This window comes from Vipera berus, assembly GCF_964194415.1.
Source record: "Vipera berus genome assembly, chromosome: 6".
Classification (NCBI taxonomy): domain Eukaryota; kingdom Metazoa; phylum Chordata; class Lepidosauria; order Squamata; family Viperidae; genus Vipera; species Vipera berus.
Window position 1 is genome coordinate 52,580,476 of NC_138208.1, and position 16,054 is coordinate 52,596,529.

The window sequence follows — 16,054 nt, forward strand, 5'->3', positions numbered from 1 at the left end:
CTAAAAGGGATCCCTGGGGTCTGCCCATATTTCGATGACATCTTAATTGCAGGGGAATCAGAAAACGACTTAGCGGACAAACTAACAAAGGTGCTTCTTAGGTTCAGGAAGGCTGGCCTCAAATTAAGAAGAGACAAATGCTCCATAGGGGTGCCCTCAACAGAGTTCCTGGGGTTTAAAATTGACGCAAAGGGGATTCACCCCACTGAATCTAAAATAAAAGCCATCAAAACAGCACCCATCCCAAAGAATAAACAGGAACTGCAAGCCTTTCTAGGGTTAGTTAATTTCTACCATACCTTCCTGTCTCACAAAGCCTCAATCGCTGAACCCCTCCACAGGCTATTAGACAAAGGCAAACCCTGGGTATGGTCCCCTCAGCACGACAAAAGTTTTAAACTTTTAAAAAACTTATTGACTAGCAACGCTACGGTGGCACTGTTCAACGAACAGCTACCCTTATGTCTGGCATGTGACGCCTCACCCTACGGCATTGGAGCAGTCCTAAGCCACTTAACTAAGGAGGGAACACAAACTCCTGTAGCGTTCTATTCCAGAACGCTGTCAAAACCTGAGCACAATTACGCTCAAATAGATAAAAAGGCTTTAGCCATAGTTGCTAGCGTAAAAAAGTTTCATGACTACCTCTATGGTCGCCAATTTACCATTTTTACGGATCATAAGCCCCTATTAGGAATCTTTACAGTAAACAAACAGACGCCCCAAATTTTATCCCCCTGCATCCTCAGATGGTCCACCTTTTTGTCAGCCTATTCATTCACTTTGGAATACAAACCAGGGAAAAGCATGAGTCATGCAGATGGGCTAAGCAGACTTCCCCTGCCAGTAATTGACCCAGACCCTGCACCAGCTGGAAAGATCCTAGCTATTTCCGAACTGCCAGAATGCCCATTATCAGTCAAGGACATTTCTGCTGCCACAGCTGCAGACAAAATCCTGGGCAGAGTTTTAGGCTACGTCACTTCAGGCTGGCAATCCACACCCCCAGACCCAGATTTCCAACCTTACATCTCGAAACAAAAAGAATTATCCTCCCATCAGGGATGTTTATTATGGGGCAGCAGGGTAATAATACCCGAAAAACACAGATTAAAAGTTTTGGAAAGCCTCCACGAAGGCCACCCGGGCATGGTCAAGATGAAAGCTTTGGCCAGAAGCTACGTCTGGTGGCCCGGCTTAGACAGGCAAATAGAATCACATGTAGCTGGGTGTTATCCCTGCCAACTTGTCAGAGCAGCTCAGCCCCAAGCTCCAATACACAGATGGGAAACAACCAAGACACCTTGGTCACGCGTCCACATAGACTTTGCGGGTCCATTCCAGGGACAAATGTTCCTAATAGTCGTAGATAGCTATTCTAGGTGGCTAGAGGTGGCCCCAGTCACGAGCACAACTTCTGCAGCCACAATACAAGTTTTAAGGGGGTTGTTTGCCACACATGGGCTTCCGGATGTATTAGTCTCCGATAACGGCCCCCAATTTACTTCCCACGAATTCCAGAGTTTCACAACGGCGAACTCTATTAGGCACACCACCACAGCTCCGTTTCACCCCTCGTCGAACGGCCTGGCTGAGGTGATGGTGAAATCAACCAAAGAGGCACTGCGGAAAATCATCACCGGCAACTGGCACCGCAGACTTGCTCAATTCCTTTTATCACAACACACGACCCCCTGCACAACTACTGGGAAGTCGCCAGCAGAACTACGCTGGGGCAAACGACTGACTACCAGGCTGGACCGTTTACATCCTGACAGATCCCCACCAGACCCAGAGCTTCCCCTCCGGTACAGAACTCTCAGCACCGGGCAAGCTGTCTGGGCTAGGAACTACGGAAGCGGCAATAAGTGGACACAGGGGGTCATCATAGAACAAACAGGTCCCCTATCATATGTCATTGACACAGGGAACAATTCCCATATCCGCAGACACATTGATCAACTACGGCGACGCAGCCCGCAAAATATGGGGGAAAGGGGGAACTTTGAAATGCAGTCAGAACCGCCGCCGCAGGCACACGCACACCAAGACCCCCCCGAACAAATGACACCACAACAAAACCCCGCACAAAATGACTTCTTTCCTCAAAGGAGCTCTGAAACAAGGGAGCCAAGCCCCCCGCCCCCCGAGCCAGATCCCAAAACATTTGAAGAAAAGGAACAAACTGAAGAAACAATCCCCCGGCGGTCCGAAAGAATAAAGAGACCCCCCACCTATTTGGAAGATTTCGAATGGGGTAACCCAAATAAAAAACAATCGGAAAAACGGCAACTCAATCAGAGGGAGGGGTAAGGGGTGTTATGTATTTACATGTTTACTAACGTTAACATTAATAATATACAGGGCTGAGGTAAAGCCGCGGCAGCTTTTGACAGCTGTCAAAAGCTGCCGGACAGAACTACGCAGGCGCCACCGTCTGACAGCTCTCGGCTGTCAGAATCACCTGGCAACAGCACGCGCTACCGATGACAGCTCCGAGCTGTCAAAACCAGCCGGCTCTGATTGGCGAAGCAGACGGCGCGGGAAACCGGCTCAGCCCTGATTGGACAAACGTTGACAGCTGCTAGTATAAATAAGAGCGTTGTTCCCCTGTTGTTTGCCTGGTTCCTAATAAAGTTAAGTTTGCTTAACTTTGCTGTCTCGCCTGCTCTTTCAAAGCAGTAACCCTGTTATTAGCCAGCATAGCAAAGTGATATGGCTACTCTAAACTGCTAATTAGAAGTATTGTATTAGTTTGCCGTTTTAAGGGGCGGTTTATTTATCCTGCCTTACTTTATAAGTAACACAAGATGGTAAACATATTAATATTACTTCCTTCTTCTATTTTCTCCACAACTACCCTGTGAGATGGTTGGGATCAGAGAAACTGATTAGTCCATAATCCAACCAGCTTTCATTCCTAAATAGGAACTATTTAGGTTTCTACCTTGGTGACTTAACCACTACTAGACCAAGCTGACTCCCTTTATGCAACCTTAAGTATTTAACATTTAACATTTTTCTGTACCTGCCACATTAAAATTAAAAAGCAAAATACTGGAATGGTATTTATGATCCTAGCACCTCAGTTGTGCTTCTTGTAGTAAAGGAAGAACTGCAATTAAGTGGTAGGGCACAGACCTTGTGGGAAAAATAAATAGGAGTGATCTCTGGTTTCTTCAGAGAGGGATGGAAACAATTCCTTTTTAAAACTATAGAAACAAGTGCAAGTATGAAATGATCATGAATGGATTACTGGGCTACAATTTGCAGATACTGTATGTCTGAGAAAAAATGTTTCTTGAGTTGCTGTGAAAAATTATGTATATCAGAAGTTGGCAATGTGGTGTCCATCTAATATTATAGACAGCTACTTGCAGTCTCTTTTCATAAAACATGTTTGTTATCACCTGTCGTGGACCACATTGACTGGGGCTGATGAAAATCAAAATTAAGAACTAAAAGAAATTAAATTGCCTATCCCAGGTGTATCTTTGTGCTATTGTTACTTGTGGCATATTCCAATATATAATCTTATTGCTGGAAGAATTTTGTAAATCAATTTCTTTTGTAGCCTTTCCATAACAAGACCAGAAGAATTTAGCCTGAAACGTGATAATTTTGACATTTTATAAAGGGACCTTCCAAAACTATTTTCTTCTTTGACTTCATCTAGAAAGTAAAACAAATCTGATATATTTATTTATTCCCAAAAGCTATCATTCCAGGTGAGTCAGTTCTACTTCCATGTTGATGACAACATGGCATTGAATACAGTTGAAAGGGGACAATAACATCTCTCCATCTCCTATTTTTGAGCAACCTAGAAACATTTGGTTGGCAACTGTGAGCAAGATAGGTCTTGGTCTGATCAGGCAGACAATTCCTATGTTTCTTTGTGCACGTGCCCTCTATGTATGCTCTTATGGCCTATTGATTTTTTTTTACTCAGGATACATTTAAAATATAGATTCAGTGTTGATTTTAGCTAGTTTTGTTCACTTTGGAATACTATTTTTTTCCTGAACGTTAATGTTATTCATGCGGTTAAAAAGCATTAGCAACGTTGACTTGTTAGTTTTGTTTTCAGAAGCCAACAGCACCCTCACAGTATATATAAGCATAAACATTAGCAAAAAAACAGCACATTTCTTTGGCAGGCAAAGTAAAAAGAAAAAAGTCAGATCTGTTGAATGATGATGCTGGAATATCATTTCTTACAAATTAGCCAATGAATTATTTTTTTAGTTATTTTTTTCTTATCAGACAAAGCATATTCTGGGCATAAAAGCTGCTGCAGCTGAATACAACTGATTATTATATGCTCAGTGATATTGTATCATTGATCATTATGAATGTTCTATATCAAAGATGATTGATGTAGGTTACCTAGATAATTGTAATTAGTCTCATACACTTCTAATAAATTCTAAGATAGTTATAGTAATGTGTAAAAATGTGTATTTAGCTGATATTTTTATGAATGTTGAAAGAATATAAAAATAAACATAGAAAAAAGTAATAGATTAGCTGCTCCAAAATATTATATTACAAGCAAGCGCAAAGGAAGCGTGAGAACAAGATGAGTTCAATTTCTGTGGTTATATGTTCTGCAATAGTTTCAATTTAGCCCATACAAGAAATCAAACTAACACCTGCATACAAGCTTCACTGTAGATGGCAATCTGGCTTACTATTCTTTTACTATTGCTCAGGCTACTAGTATTTTTATATGTGGTACTATTGCCCTCTAATGGTTAATGATTTGTTAGTTAAAAAAAATCATTCATTTAAATATATTATGCATTTTTTCACTTTACTAGCATTTTCCAGAGGATGCCCCAGGTTTTTAGAAGGCTTGTATTTCCAAAATGGCCCAAATTGTTTCATTCATAATTTATTTTAAAAGACAAAGCATTATATAATTTCTCCTTCAGAGAAATGTTATTTAGATAGATAAGTAACGGATCCTGTAGGGGAAAGTGCAGAGAGATCATAAAATGGCACGGGGAAAGCATTGATAATCAGCTGTAAAAGAGGTGGTTGGAACCTGCAATTTGGTTACTATGGAGAAAGAAAGGTAGGCTAGATTTCCCTTCAGTTTCCAACCTGAGGACTTCAGGGTGAAGGGATGTTTCTGGAGGAAGGCAAAGAACATATCTGATCAAACATGTGTACGAGATTCTATCAAGATTTACCTTGTGGCAATAAGAGTGCTAAATCAGCTGCAGGAAATGTGATAGAAGATGGCAGAGATATAGTCCTGAATAAAACAGTGTCAGTGTGTTTAAGATAGATCTCGTTAAAGAGGTGGCATCATCTCTCCCCACTCCTTCTGCCATGTTACTTCAGTGTTTCTCAAAATTTGTATCTCTGTTATTGGTATTGGTATTGGTATTGGACATGGTGGCTCAGTGGGTTAGGACGCTGAGCTTGTCGATCAGAAGGTCGGCAGTTTGGTGGGTCGAATCCCGAGTGCCGCATAGCAGAGTGAACGCCTGTTACTCGTCCCAGCTTCTGCCAACCTAGCAGTTCGAAAGCACGTAAAAATGCAAGTAGAAAAATAGGGACCACTCCGGTGGGAAGGTAACAGCATTCCGTGCACCTTTGGCGTCTAGTCATGCCAGCCACATGACCACGGAGACATCCTCGGACAAGCGCTGGCTCTTCGGCTTTGAAACGGAGTTGAGCACTGGCCCCTAGAGTTGGAAATGACTAGCACGCATGTGCGGGGGAACCTTTACCTTTACTCTCTATTTAAAAAGGCAAAATTTCCTAAACATCTTTTCCTGTGAGAGAACACACCCCACCTTTCTGGCAATGTTAAGTGGGGCATTTGTGCACCCTTTCAAAAGTGATTAAGAAAGAGCCCAATACTCTCTGCTATTCAACAAATTAGCTCAACTTTGTTCAGACTTTGACAAAAGTCTGGAAAATAAATGGCTTTATTGAAAAACAGAGATGTGCTTGCTTTCACATGGGATTGAAAGCACTTATGAAGCATGTCTATACTTACTCCCAAACAGTTACACTTTCAGTCCAGGTTAATAGTAAAATAATTGATTCAGAAATAGATGACTTGTTTACATATTTTAATGTAAATGATTTGGCACATATACTTCATGAATTTTAGAATGTTTTTGTCAAGTTAGATCTCCAGTTGGATTTCATGATAACCAAATCATTTGAATTTGAATATTTTGTCCTCTTTTTATGGCAAACCATAGAAGAACAATATAATATTTCTTTATTCCCTCTTTCTTCTCTTTAAAATTAGCCTCCATTTTATCTACTTCCATTTCTTCTGGGCTCTGAAATGAAAACATATGAAAATTTAAAAATGCAATAACATAAAATCTGTAAGTTATAGAGTCAAGGTGTTCTACAACAAACCATAGATCATGACATTAATAATATAATCTAGATTCCTAGCTGTTAGTATATCTTATATTTAAAAATGGGGCTTCGGGAACACGAAGAAAGCAATTATTTGAAGCTGCCATAACTTAATGGACTTACTTCATCTATTGCATTATCCATATTTACTTGTAAAGTAAGTACAGTAACTCTTCCTTAGTCAAGTTTTAATTATTAATTTATATAAAGAAGGACTACAGACAAGACTGATCTGTAGCTAGACTTTAGATAGCATTCTATTTCATGAATTTACCCCTTTTCCATTAGCAATAGGAAAAAAATACTTTGATCTCTTAAAAATCTCTCTCCATATTCTTGATTGCTTCATTTTTAACACTTGCACTATATTACTATCACCTTATAAATACCTGAATGCATTTTTTCAGGTTTAGTATATATTTTAGAATGCGGGCTTCTTTTTCTCCAGGCTGGTATATTATACGCTGAAGCACACCTCTCTTTAAAGAAAAAGAAAGAAAAGAAATAGTTTTAATTTTTCTCTTTTATAACTTTGACTCTGTCATTCTCCTTAAGCAAATGTACCAAATTGCTACCATAATATTTCTGATATTACATAATAAAAAACCTATTGAAAACTAGCTTTAATTCTATAAGAAAATGTATTCGTTATTTAACCTGAATTTGTGAACAAGATTTTTGAAGAAATCTTCTTGTGTACTTAATTCATTTATTTTAGTGCATTTTTGGTTAGATGTATATTTTGTCTGTTCTTCAGGAATAGGCAAAATATATATCAAACCAAAAATGCACTAAAATAAATGAATTAAGTAGATGGGGATCTCCCTTCCTTTTATCTCTACAATGTGTGACATGGATTGAGTTGAGAGAGAGTTGACTGGTCCAAACTCCAAACCTACGTTTCTGTCTCAGGGTTACAAATCTGGGCTGGAAACATCAGGATGATTTCTAGATGGCAGCAAAGACATGGCGAACATTTTAAGCTTTAAACTTCTAGTAGTAATTTGGATTTTGTAGCACAAATCATTTTTAAAAAAATACTTTTTTATGTTACAAAGCTATACATGAAATATTTTAAAAGAAAACATGTGAATACAATTTAAACAATTCAAACAAGAATGTACATTAAAAGTCTATATAATACAAACTAATTACATATGCAGGAAAAAAACTTAAAAGGAAATGGAAGTATTCCAGATTTCTTTATATTATTCAAAGTTATTTTTATGAAATGGGTGATGATATAAGATGGCTGGTTTGGCTTCTGTAAAAAACTATTGAAATCTACTGAAGCTGAGAGGCTGCTATGGCATTCAGATCAAACAGAGAACATAAAAGCTTTACGGAACATGTTGATACCTAGCTGTTTTATGCAAGTTATATTCTTTTTCTAGTCTTACAAAATTTGTGAAAGTTTCATTAATAAGAGTAACACACTTTTTGCCCATTTTATTTTATTTTTTTTAAAAAAAATCTTGCATTTTTAAATAAAGGTGTTTTAAATCAGCAATGGTTCATGAGAGTTCAAATCAAATCAAAATTTCTTTCCCAGCAGTGACCCAAACGAACTACAGTATTCAAAATATCAAGGAAGTTTTATTCTAATTAGAACCAAGCACTTGCCAGGGTTACAAGGATGCCAAGTAATAATTCTCTAATTTTTTTTTAATCCCATTTATATCCCGCCCTTCTCCGAAGACTCAGAGCGGCTTACAATCTAAGCACAAATCAAATGTGCTTAGCAATAGCCTTCATTCTATGTATATGCCTGCTTATTAGGGCTTTCGCCCCCCCCCCCAAGTGGCATTATTACAAAGTCAGCTTATTGCCCCCAACAATCTGGGTCCTCATTTTACCTACCTCGGAAGGATGGAAGGCTGAGTCAACCTTGAGCCTGGTGGGACTCGAACCTGCACTAATTGCAGGCAGCTGGTGTTACTTAAGGAGGCATTAGCCCACTGCTCCACCAAGGCTCTTATGGCCTTCAGTATTAGCTTTCTTGAAAAATATATAGAAAGGCACATTTTAAAATATGGTATATAAATAAAATTCATTAAGAGTGAAAAAAATGTAAAGTATGTTGTGCTACTGCACTAAGCCTGAACAAAAAAGAACAACAAATAAACAAGATGCAGCATAAAATATTAGAAAAATAAATCTGTGGCATTGAAAATGTTTATTAAGAAATTACTACATTTCAGTATACAAAATAACAAGTATTAAGTTTAATATAAAGGGTATTGCAACATTAAAACAGAATTGTGATATAAAGTATGAACGCAACAAAAACTATTCGAAAATCTTCTTTAAACAATAAAATATCTTCCTCGGAAAAGTTTGGCTTTAATTTTATTAATAATATTTTGAGCAACCAATTTAACAAAGTGAAATAACAATTTCTAGAAATATCAAAATATCTTAAACAACATGGAGTATATTTTTCTACTTTGTACAAGATAAAACTACCAGCTTTAGGAAGACACTTCTCAGAAGGGATGATATTGCTGAGTTACAGAATATAAATCTCTAAAAGCTCATAATAAAATTCAATTTTGGTGTTATAAGGACTGCTACAGAGGAAATGTAACATTTTAATTTTTTTTCCTGGAAGTGATGATAGTAGAGTATGTTGTAATTAGTCTGAATTATGCCAGTCCTCTATTACTAATCCTTTATGCTATCTACATATTTTTTTCCTTTTTAAAAAAGATAAAAAAATAAAACTAGTAAATGAAGTAGCAAAATGAACAGGGAGATTAGAAACATGATAGAATTAAGATTAAAATTATATTATGAAAATAAATATTTAATAACAAGGTGAGAGGTGATAAATCTGAACTGAAATTTTCCCTGTATTCTTTTATTTCTAGAAAAAAGATGATTAACATCAGTGAAAAATAATACTCAACATCCCTACATGAGCTAAAGAAGAGGAAAGAATTTTGTAGCTGAGTTTAAGTTACCTCTGATTTATTTAATCCTGGCTTGTGGACTAAGCCACAGGCCATAGTTTGCAAACCACAATTGTTGCATTTACATGATACACTAAGACAGGGATGTCAAACTGCCAGCCTGCAGGCCGGTTGCATCATATGGAGGCTGCGCCCCCCACAGCTCTAGTAGTGCCAAAAAAGTCACGATATGTCGTGACACGTGACATGACGTGGCGAGTTTGACACCCGTGCACTAAGGATTGGGGCAAATATTTCATATACTAACATTTAGACACAAATCATAATAACTAGAGCAAGAAACAGAATTAATGACATATTAATGTAAAGTGAGATTTCAAAATAATCACAAACAATATTAAAAAGTAGTAATGACTGCTACAGTTTGCCTTCTTAGTAAATATATTTCAGTGAACAGCACTAACAGTTAGGCATTTTTAATAGAAAATTAACATAACAGCAGAATTTTTAAATGACCAGTTTCTTGTAACCTCATTCCTCATTGCAAAAACTTAATTGCAGAGACATTGTATAAAAACTGGAATTATATTCATTTAAGTAACAATTTACTTAAATTATTTTAGATAGATCTTTATCAAAATTAGTTCCAAAAGCAATTTATGCAGTTAATAAAATTTAAATCTCATTGTTTCAAATTCATGTACAAAACAACAGAAGATAAGACCATTACTAATGAAACAATACTATTATTTAATTAGCATACCATCTCATTAGGAAAAAAAACTGACAGTCATTTCAGAAAGAGATCTTATGAAGCTAGATGCTCACCTGTAGATAAATTCATTTTGGATTCTTTGGCTACCCCAGTTTTAGCATAGGTGAGATTTTGTGACCTTCCAGCCATTGGAGCACTCAAGGAAATACTTCTCCCATTGGCTCTCTGAGAAGGAACATAAGAGGCATTCTCAGCATTCTTGATTTGATCATTTTGTTGGCAATTCCCTTTACTTTTAGAGTTTGAAGTATGCATTGCTGCAAGAGATAATAAAACAATCAATATTTTCCCCCAACATGTAAGAAGCTACTTGGGACAACATATACTGCAAGGATGGGAAATGCATTCCAATTTAGTCATCCATGAACCCACAACAGACCAGCACTTTGTGGAGGGCTATAAATTGTCTAAAAGGGACGCGGTGGCTCAGTGGGTTAGGACACTGAGCTTGTCGATCAGAAGGTTGGCAGTTTGGCGGGTCGAATCCCGAGTGCCGCATAACAGAGTGAGCGCCTGTTACTCGTCCCAGCTTCTGCCAACCTAGCAGTTCGAAAGCACGTAAAAATGCAAGTAGAAAAATAGGGACCACTCCGGTGGGAAGGTAACAGCGTTCCGTGCGCCTTTGGCGTCTAGTCATGCCGGCCACATGACCACGGAGACATCCTCGGACAAGCGCTGGCTCTTCGGCTTTGAAACGGAGATGAGCACCGGCCCCTAGAGTCGGAAACGACTAGCACACATGTGCGGGGGAACCTTTACCTTTACCTATAAATTGTCCATTGCTCATACCAAAAAATGAATTAAACACTGGGTCTTAATAGAGAACTCCATCTTGTATCTGATGATGGAAAATAGTAAAATAGGGCAGACTGTGCTATTTGAAATGAGTCAAACAGTTCCTTTGAAATACCTTTTGTTGTCAAAGGGGTAGGCAGATTTTTGGAGTCCTCAGATAACCATTTCTTTTTCTTTACTCCCTTAAAATGATGCTTCTTGATGCTTTCTGTATGGCTGGTAGCTATAAAAAAAAGTCAGGATTGTGTTGCTCAGTTCTAGAGTGATGATTAGTAAGGAAGCTAATAGATAGATCTACCCACTCCACTAAGCCATTGTTTTATATGATTTAGTGAATAAACCACTCTAGTAGGCTTATGTAACTTATTAAGCTTCAAAGAAATCATAGTTTGGCTTATGTGGCTTGGCACACTCTGAATCAGGATTATTTGTGGCCTATGTTCCCATGTTAGCTCATAATCCAAGAATTCTATTCATAATTGTAACAATCTTTAAACACTCTTCCAAGAGATATAATGCTGTGATATTTATAGTATCACTATTACTGCATATTTTTTATTTATAGATATTGTCTTAGTGGTTGTTTTAACTATTGCTATTCAGTTCCAGTTGCCAAACTGGCAAATAAAATGACCTACAAATACAAAAATTCCTAGCAGAGTCTGAATGTTCTTAAACTGACAAAAACAGTTCACCCTGGAGCAAGGTCAAATCATTGCTAATAGCTGCAAGTATAAAAAAGATATACAGTATATCTACCATTAATTGTTCTACTCAATGGCTAATAAGCACACATTTCCTTCCAAAAAAGCAGGCATCCAGAAGTCAGTATAACTAAGCACTTGCTCAAATCAATATTGAACAGAGGACTTACTGCCAATCTTTAGAGCTCTCTCAGTTTATTGCTATTATAATAGTAGTTCAATTGTTACTTTTCTTTAGCATTTTTATATATTTCACCCAAGTATATGAGCAGTGGCTGGAGCAAAAAAAGCAGAAGCAGTTCCCATTTCCCTTAATATTAGCACACAAGTGACCAGGGATTATAGTGAGCTAATGATGATGCAAGCTGGATAAAACAAAATTTATGTTTGTGTCTTAGCTAAGTTAGCCTTATTTGGGGCTTATTCTACAATATTCTTAAGATGGGGCACAATTGGAAGATCTGAAAAGCTTGGTTGGAGACAGATCAACCTGGAGGCCTATCTATAGGGTTGATTGTACAGTACTATGATAAGCGACCAGGAACTGTAAGAAAAGCTAGCCAAAAATCCCCTCCAATATTAGTGCAGAAGTGTTTTTAAAGAACAATATAGTAATGATTGCCATTCTGAAAGAGCATTCCTTCCCTGGAAGTGTCATATCCTCATCCAGTGATACAACACCACCAGCATGAGAATATATCAAGATGGTTCCCCAGTTATGGCATCACAAAAGCAATACATGGCTCAAATCACCCTTTTGAGTGGAATCTAACCTTGTTTTCAAGACTTCTAAAATTAGCAATTTCTATGGGATATATTTTAGTAAAAGCCCTTGCCAGAATGTTTTAAGAAAGCACACACATTTATTTTCCCATTGAGAAAAAGAAACATAAGACAAGAGCTCTGAATACCTTTAATGTTGAAACACTTTAGCATGGTAAATTGTTTCTCTCCATTGAACATTTTATTTTGTATCCCTTCAACAAATATATTTCTTTGTGACAAGTAACAATCACCTCCTACAGAGAAAAAGGTAAATCACAGAATTATCAGAGAAAATGTAACAATAACAAGAAACATATAAAAGAAATAAATAAACAAAAAGTATTCAATATGTCTGCATTTTCCCCTTTAAATGGAAAAGCAACGAATGGCAAAATATGCACATGAAACAAAGTTGTTTAAACTAGCAAAATTAAACGTAGTTCGATGGTATGACCATGAATGGATCCTATGCAAAGCCCAAATGGCAAGAACTCTTCCATGTGCTTGAATCATTGTGCTGATATTGCAAACCTGTAAGGAGATGTTTTATTGTTTCCTTTCAAAGGCCTTCTGCTTATTTTAAAGAAACTATAAACACATGCCTCATCTAACATGAAAGGAAGAGGTTGGAATCAATAGCCATAGTCAGCTGAGATTGCACCTAAAATGCTCAGCATACAGCCACTAGTTAAGTGTCATTTGGTATCATCACTCAAATGATGCTACTTCTTTGTTGCAATTGTACATTCAGAAGAACTGCATACAGGGAGGAAACAACCCACCTCACAAGGTTTTTCTTTTGGGTAAAATAAGAGGTGGGAACACTATGTACACTGCTCTGAGTTATACATAAATAAAGGGAGGATGTAAATCTAATCATAATAAGAACAATAGAATAACATAAAGTTGTCCTAATAAAGCAGGAACTTGGCTTATAAGAAAGCCTATGTACATACAGCTGTATACTTTATGTAGCCTTCTCTTTACAAACAACCACAGTGAAGGTTTACAAAGGGCTGACATCCAAAAGCAAGAACAAGAAGTGATGTGAAGCTTATCAGGAGTGCTCACATATTAGACATTTGGGGCATTGCATCTGAAAGAGGCTAAAGTTTCTTTTATAACTGTATTGTTTGTCTGGGAAATAACACCACAGCATTGTAGTTATTGACTCCGTACAAAGCACATGAGAACTCAGTTGCTTGAAAATAATTGACTGGACAATCTTCATCTCCATATTCCTTTTTTCTTACAATATCCTTGCTGCGGGCTCTTATTTCTCCAAGATCTATTCAGCAGCTTCTCCCAATCTGCCATCTAATATTATCTTGCTTGTTCTGATGGAGAATCCTTTTCTGTTGTTCTAAAGGTAAAAGGTAAAGGTAAAGGTTCCCCCGCACATGCGTGCTAGTCGTTTCCGACTCTAGGGGCCGGTGCTCATCTCCGTTTCAAAGCCGAAGAGCCAGCGCTTGTCCGAGGACATCTCCGTGGTCATGTGGCCGGCATGACTAGACGCCAAAGGCGCATGGAACGCTGTTACCTTCCCACCGGAGTGGTCCCTATTTTTCTACTTGCATTTTTACGTGCTTTCGAACTGCTAGGTTGGCAGAAGCTGGGACGAGTAACAGGCGCTCACTCTGTTACGCGGCACTCGGGATTCGACCCGCCAAACTGCCGACCTTCTGATCGACAAGCTCAGTGTCCTAACCCACTGAGCCACCGCGTCTGTTGTTCTGAAACCTGCCATATCTCTATTCAGGAACAACAGTGCAGGTGATTTTATAATATGTTGATTCAAGTCCCAAGTCTCTCTCCCTCTCCTTCTCCCTCTTTGTCTCTATTGTTGGTGGTTTCAATAGAGAAAAGGAGCAAAAATTGCAGCCTGAGAAGGTAAATGTAGCTTGCAAACAATCCCAAAACTTCTTTAAATAAAATTAAATAAAGACAGATGGCATTGTTTCATTAAATTGGAAAATGATAAAAAGACTGAGCAGAGTTTCTGCAAACTAGGTAGTTTGTGTGTCTAGGTGTGTGGGTGTGTATCTGAATGCAGGTTTCTGCACACTTATTTCATTGTCAGTTATAAGAATTTAAATGTAGAAATTGTATTTTAAATAATTACCTCCATTTTCAAAGGCACTAAATTCAGATTTAGAGCAACTGTCTACTGAGGCTGTTATTTTTGTTTGCCTTTCTATAATGTTAAACTTTGATGGAACTGCAACACCATCGCCTAGAATGGTGAAAGAGAAAATTTGTTATTAAACCGCATGTAAGATGAATAGTTTTCTGTAGGGACAGCTATTATCATAGCATTAGCTACTGTTCTATAACCTTTAGATCCCACCTATTGGCAATACGGGGATCATAAGTATGAATTACTGAGTTCTACGTATCACTTTTTTCTATAGTCAGATGGATTTTCTTAGGAACAATTAGTAAAATATGACTAATGAATATTTTACTTAATCCCATGACTGAAATATCTGAAAAAAATGAACATAATCATAGTGTTTTTCATACTTTAAAAAGCCATCATGTAGCACTTTTCTACACGTAACTAATTGCATAATGCTTAATTGAACTTGGAGTAAGGTTAGGTTCACATATTATAGTAAACTGTAATAGGACTAATATAACTTCGCATCAACCTATCTAAATATTCAATATACTTTAACTGGACAAACAAAGAGGCTATATTGTATTTCTTATTTATTTATTTATTTATTTATTTATTTATTTATTTATTTATTTATTTATTTACTTACTTACTTACTTACTTACTTACTTACTTACTTACTTACTTACTTATATGCTGCCCTATCTCCCAGAGGACTCAGGGCGGCTAACAACAATAAAAAACCAGCAGTACAAAAGTTAAGAAAAAATTAAATAACAGCCCCAAATATTTAATTACACAGTTAAAATTAAAACTTTTAAAAACCCATCATCAATCCAGGTCAGCCTGATGGAAAAAGAACGTCTTGAGGTCGCGGCGAAAGGACCGGAGGTCCGGGGCCATCCGAAGCTCAAGGGGTAGTTGATTCCAAAGGGCTGGCGCTCCCACAGAGAAGGCCCTCCCCCTGGGGGTCGCCAGCCAACATTGTCTGGCCGACGGCACCCTGAGGAGGCCCTCTCTGTGTGAGCGCACTGGGCGATGGGAAGTCGTCCCCAGCAGCAGACGGTCCTGCAGATATCCCGGGCCTAAGCCATGTAGGGCTTTAAAGGTAAGTACCAGCACCTTAAACCTCACCCAGAAGACAACTGGTAGCCAATGCAGCTCACGCAGGAGGGGTGTAATATGGGAGTATCGGGATGCTCCCATCACTACCCGCGCGGCCGCATTCTGCACCAGCTGGAGCCTCCGGGTGGTCTTCAAGGGCAGCCCCATGTAGAGAGCATTGCAGTAATCTATCCGAGAGGTAACGAGTGCATGAGTGACCATACGTAGGGCATCTCGGTCCAGATAGGGGCGCAACTGGCGCACCAGGCGAACCTGGGCAAATGCCCTCCTGGCCACGACTCCAATATGATCTTCAAAACTGAGTCGTGAATCCAGGGGGACGCCTAAATTGCGCGTCCTATCAACGGGAGGCAACACCTCTCCCCCCATAACCAAAGATGGAACCTCTTGGACAAGACGAGATGCCGGTACGTAAAGCCACTCAGTCTTGGCTGGGTTGAGCTGGAGCCTGTTCTTCCCCATC

General features: G+C 38.4%; 1 protein-coding gene across 1 annotated transcript in view; it reads right to left on the reverse strand.

Moving 5' to 3' along the window:
* Positions 1-6,084: 6,084 nt before the first annotated feature.
* The window catches only part of LOC308669834 (uncharacterized protein C12orf50 homolog), a 38,771-nt gene continuing 28,801 nt past the window's right edge, over positions 6,085-16,054 (reverse strand). The window contains exons 7-12 of the mRNA XM_081330733.1: positions 14,470-14,580; positions 12,494-12,601; positions 10,994-11,101; positions 10,137-10,340; positions 6,786-6,875; positions 6,085-6,311 (exon numbers count right to left, since the gene is read on the reverse strand). Of these exons, the coding sequence (XP_081186859.1) occupies positions 6,286-6,311; positions 6,786-6,875; positions 10,137-10,340; positions 10,994-11,101; positions 12,494-12,601; positions 14,470-14,580 (647 nt within the window). The 3' untranslated portion in view covers positions 6,085-6,285. The remainder of the gene's footprint in view (positions 6,312-6,785; positions 6,876-10,136; positions 10,341-10,993; positions 11,102-12,493; positions 12,602-14,469; positions 14,581-16,054) is intronic.